Source organism: Bubalus kerabau, chromosome 11, assembly GCF_029407905.1.
Source record: "Bubalus kerabau isolate K-KA32 ecotype Philippines breed swamp buffalo chromosome 11, PCC_UOA_SB_1v2, whole genome shotgun sequence".
NCBI lineage: Eukaryota > Metazoa > Chordata > Mammalia > Artiodactyla > Bovidae > Bubalus > Bubalus kerabau.
The window spans coordinates 12010214-12014406 of record NC_073634.1 but is presented as its reverse complement, the minus strand read 5'-3'; the positions used below and the strand labels follow the sequence as shown (position 1 = coordinate 12014406).

Here is a 4193-nt window from a genome sequence, read left to right as displayed (position 1 = left end):
CTCAGGAAACAAAGTTACGGTGGATCTCTCCAGGCTGGAGGGGGCCCTTTGGAGAGAGGGGGTGGAAGGGAAGGGGATGCTTAAAAAAAAAAAAAAAAAAGAATTTTTTTTTTAAGAAGAGAGGACGAAGCAGGTGCTAAGTGCTATCCACCGTCGCCGTGTAGGATTTCTCAGGGTGGGAAAAACCTCGCGAGTGCAGTTTTGGTGCGCTTGGCATCTCCACCCTTCTTTTAAAAGAAAACCAAGAAAACGAAACACCACCACAGTAGAAAGAGACCTCAGGATCGCCCCTTTTTTCTCTCGGTTTTGTCATCTACGTGTATATAAAACTGTCTGGGCATTTGTAGGCTTTGTTTGCTTGCTTCGCCCCTCCTTCCTTGGACTTCAAACAGCGTCTCCTCGGTGCGCCCCTCTCCGTTCCCCCGAGGGCGGGCAGACCTGTCTTTGGGCGGAGGGGAGGGCGGCCCGGCCCGGCCCGGCCCGGCGCAGCGGGGGCGGCGGGGTGACAGCGGCGGCGCCCGGGCCTTCACTGCACGCTTGTCTGCAGCCCGTGGTGCGGCGGCGGCGTGTCGGCACTCACCGGGCCCACCTGCGAGTACACGTCGTCGGGCGTCTGCTGCTGGATCCCGGGCGGCGTCATGCGCTTCTCCTTCTGCCTCCGGTTGCAGAACCACACCCGCACCACCTCCTTCTCGAGCTGCAGGCTGTCGGCCAGGTTTGTGATCTCCTGCGCAGAGGGCTTGGGGCACTTGAGGAAGTGGCTCTCCAGCGCGCCCTTGACGCTCACCTCGATGGAGGTCCGCTTCTTGCGCTTGCGGCCCTGCGCCGCGATCTTGTCGATGCTCGTGGGGCTGCCGGTGCTCGAGTCCGCCTCCTCCAGCCACTTGTTGAGCAACGGTTTGAGCTTGCACATGTTCTTGAAGCTCAGCTGCAGGGCCTCGAAGCGGCAGATGGTAGTCTGCGAGAACACGTTGCCGTACAGGGTGCCCAGTGCCAGCCCCACGTCGGCCTGCGTGAAGCCCAGCTTGATGCGCCGCTGCTTGAACTGCTTGGCGAACTGCTCCAGGTCGTCGGACGTCGGCGTGTCCTCGTCCGAGTGCGGATCGTGGCTGTTGAGTCCGGGCCCCGCGCCGCCGCCGCCGCCGTGGTGGGGGGGCCCCTGCGCGTGGTGCGGGTGCGGCGGGTGCGGGTGCGCGTGGTGGTGATGGTGGTGATGGTGCTCGGCCAACTCGGGCGTGTCCCCGCGCACCAGCCCCGGGTGCACCAGGCTCTGTGCGCCGCCGCCCCCCGCGCCGCCCGCGCCGCCGCCGCCCCCCGGGCCCGGGGGCGCGCTCAGCATGCCGTTCACCGTGAAGCCCCCGGGCTGCGAGTAGAGCAGACTCTGCGGCGGCGGCTGCTGGCCACCGGCCATGGACGGGAGATGCGCGGCGGCGGCGGCGGCGGCGGCAGCGGCGGCGGCGGCGGCGGAGGCCCCCCAGCCCCCGGGGTGGCCCTGGTGCGGCGGCGGCGGCGGCGGCCCGAGGTGCGGCGGCCCGCGGTGGTGCAGGGCGGTGCCCGCGTGCAGGTCCTCGCGCCCCGCGCCGCCCTTCACGTCGGGGCCCTGCGGCGGCGGCGGCGGCGGCTGCTGGGGGCTGCCGGCCATGCCCACGGCGCTGCCAGACCACGGCGAGCTGGCCTCCACGGCGGCGGCGGCCGCGGCGGCGGCGGCGGCAGCGGCGTGGGGCAGCGCGGTCACCCACTGGTGCGCGTGGCTCAGCATATGGCCACCGTTGCTGGCGGCCATGGCCCCCTGCATGAAGTCGCTCTGCACCATCTTAACGGAGGCCGGGTCCCCTCGGTAGGCGCCCGAGGTCACGGCCGCGCTGCCCGGCTGCATGCCGCCTCCGCCGCCCCCAGCCCCGCCGCCCCCGCCCCCTGCCCCGCCGCCCCCGCCCCCGCCGGCCCCCGCCGCGTCCGAGTGGACGATGGAGCCGGCCGCTAGCAAGCTGTTCCCCGGCAGGTAGGGGTTAGAAGCCGCCGTGGCCATGCCGCTCCGCTCCCGCCACCCCACCGCCGCCACCGCCGCCGCCGCCGCGCCCCCCCGCCTCCCACCGCCTCCCCCCGCTCCGCCCCCGCCCCCGCCCCGGGCCCCCGCCGGCCCCGCCGCCGCCGCCGCCGCGGCCGCCGGGTGCAGCTGCAAGGCCGCTGGGCAGGGCGCGGGGGTCGTTGGCCGGCCTTGGTCAGCAGCCGCCGCCGCAGGAGCCGCGCTCCCGGGAGGGGGGCTCGCTTCTCGGCGGGGCGCGCTCCGTGGCCACCCCCCTCAGGGGGGGTCGTGGCCGCCCCCCAGCCCCGGCGCGAGCGGCTCGCTCCAGCGAGGCTCTCCGGGAGGGGCGCGGGCCTGCGCCGGGGCTCTTCGGGCCGGGCGCACCGACCGGTGCTCCTCCTCCTCCGGTCCTCGGGCGAGCGCGGACTCTGCCCGGGGCGCAGGGCCCGGTCCACCTGCTAAGTGGCGACTTCACGGGAGGCAACAAAGAAAAGAAGCCGCTCCTTTCTGCTGGACCACAGCGCGGACGACCGGCCGCTCCTCGCCAGCTCCTCGGGAACGCCCTTCGCTCGTCTCCCCTCGGAGGAGGAAAACTTTTTTTGTCCTTGAAGGCGTGGTGGTGCTGGCCGCTCGCGTGCCGAGCAGAGACGCGGGCTCCCGCTCTGCCCCTCCGGTCCTCTCGGCTCGACTTTGCTCTGTCCTAGGAAAACTTCTCGCGCTGGTGCATTGCTCTGAAGTTGCTATTGCCGGAGCTCTCGGTTGCCTCTGAAACAAGAGTCCTCTTTCATTCTCCTCACGACAGTCACAGTCTGATGGGACATCTTTCCTTTTGGGCAGAGAGTAGGAGACAAATATAACAAGGAAAAAGCTGCACAGGCGAAAACACGAGGTCGCGTTTCTCTGTTACCTTGCTGCTGACGGTTGGGGTTGGTGTTTTATTTTTTTCCCAGCAGAGGTCTGGAGGAGGATGAGGAGGAAGAAGAAGAAGAAGAGTGCATTGGTGGAGATGGAGGTGTGTGTGTGCATATAGGGGATCCTTGATACACAACCAACTCCAGTGGGCACGACGCACGGCGCGGAGGCTGCACCGACGGCGCGCGCACTGGCCGTGCCGGAGCGGAGTTGCCGGGGGAGCTCGCCGTGCGCCCCGGTTCGCGCGCTCTCCCTAGCTCCTTCCCTCTCCCTCCCTCTCTCTCTCTCTCCCTCTCTCGCCCGCCGGTTCGGCTCCGATCTGACAGTCCTCTCTCTGTCCCTCCCTCTCCGAGCGGGGACTGTCGAATGTTTACCCTCCGCCGCGAGCGCGCACCCACCACCACACTTTCCCAAACACAAGGAAGTCGAGCACCGGGGCCCCCGCTGATTGGCTACCCGCTGGGTGACTGGCAGCCCCAGAATGACTGGCTCAGGACGCGCGGCCCCCCTTCCGGCGGTTCCGATTGGTTGCTTTTTAATTTAGGCAGAGCGTCGTAGAAGCTGGAAATCTGTCGTTCCCCCTCCCTTACCCTCCCCAAGCCGCCTCCCTCCCGCTCGCCACTTTCTCCTCCCCGCCCCTCCCCCGCCGCCCCTCCCCCGCCGCCCCCTCCGCCACATCTTAACTCTTAGTGTCCGGCCGAGACGTTGGCCATCCCTCCTGGGCTCTGGGCAGAGCAATAGGTCTGGGAAGGCGGGAGGGAAGAAAGGGGAGAGACGGCGAGGGTGGGGTAGGGGGGCGCCAAGCAGGGGAGGGAGGGAGTCAGAAGGAGATCGTAGAGGGAAAAATCGCGAAAAATAGCAACCTCCACAGTCCACCTGGTACTGCGTTATGCCGCCCTCCCCTTCCCCCACCGCATCCCGGAGATTCGTACCGCGCGCGGCAAGGACGCGCCATTGACGCTAATACCTATAGGCAGCCGTGTCCCCAGCGGTTTCAAAGTTTCCTTCTCCCTTCACTGGCCGTCCCCCGTCCCTACCGAGGCGGGGGTGGAAAGAGGGAGCTCGCGGCGCCGAAAGACCGGGTAGCAGCTACGCTCCTTGGAAATCAGCCACCGCGACTTTCCGCAGCCGCTTCGCGCCGGCGGCGGCGGCCCCCTTTGTTTAAGGTCTCGGATGCCATCGCCTGGGAGACCGGCAGCCCGGGACCGGCGCGGGGCCCGCGCGTGCGAGACGGACCGCAGCCCGCCGCGCGCTCCCC

The 4193-nt window shown here is 68.6% G+C and overlaps 1 protein-coding gene across 1 annotated transcript; it reads right to left on the bottom strand.

The window, feature by feature from the left end:
- Positions 1–526: 526 nt before the first annotated feature.
- POU3F3 (POU class 3 homeobox 3) lies at positions 527–2026 on the bottom strand. Its single transcript, XM_055539064.1, has one exon. It carries the CDS (start codon positions 2024–2026, stop codon positions 527–529), a length of 1500 nt encoding a protein of 499 aa, XP_055395039.1.
- Positions 2027–4193: the final 2167 nt, after the last annotated feature.

Coding starts and splice junctions, on each gene's coding strand:
- POU3F3 (XM_055539064.1), bottom strand. CDS start 2,026: ATGGCCACGGCGGCTTCTAACCCCTACCTGCCGGGGAACAGCTTGCTA.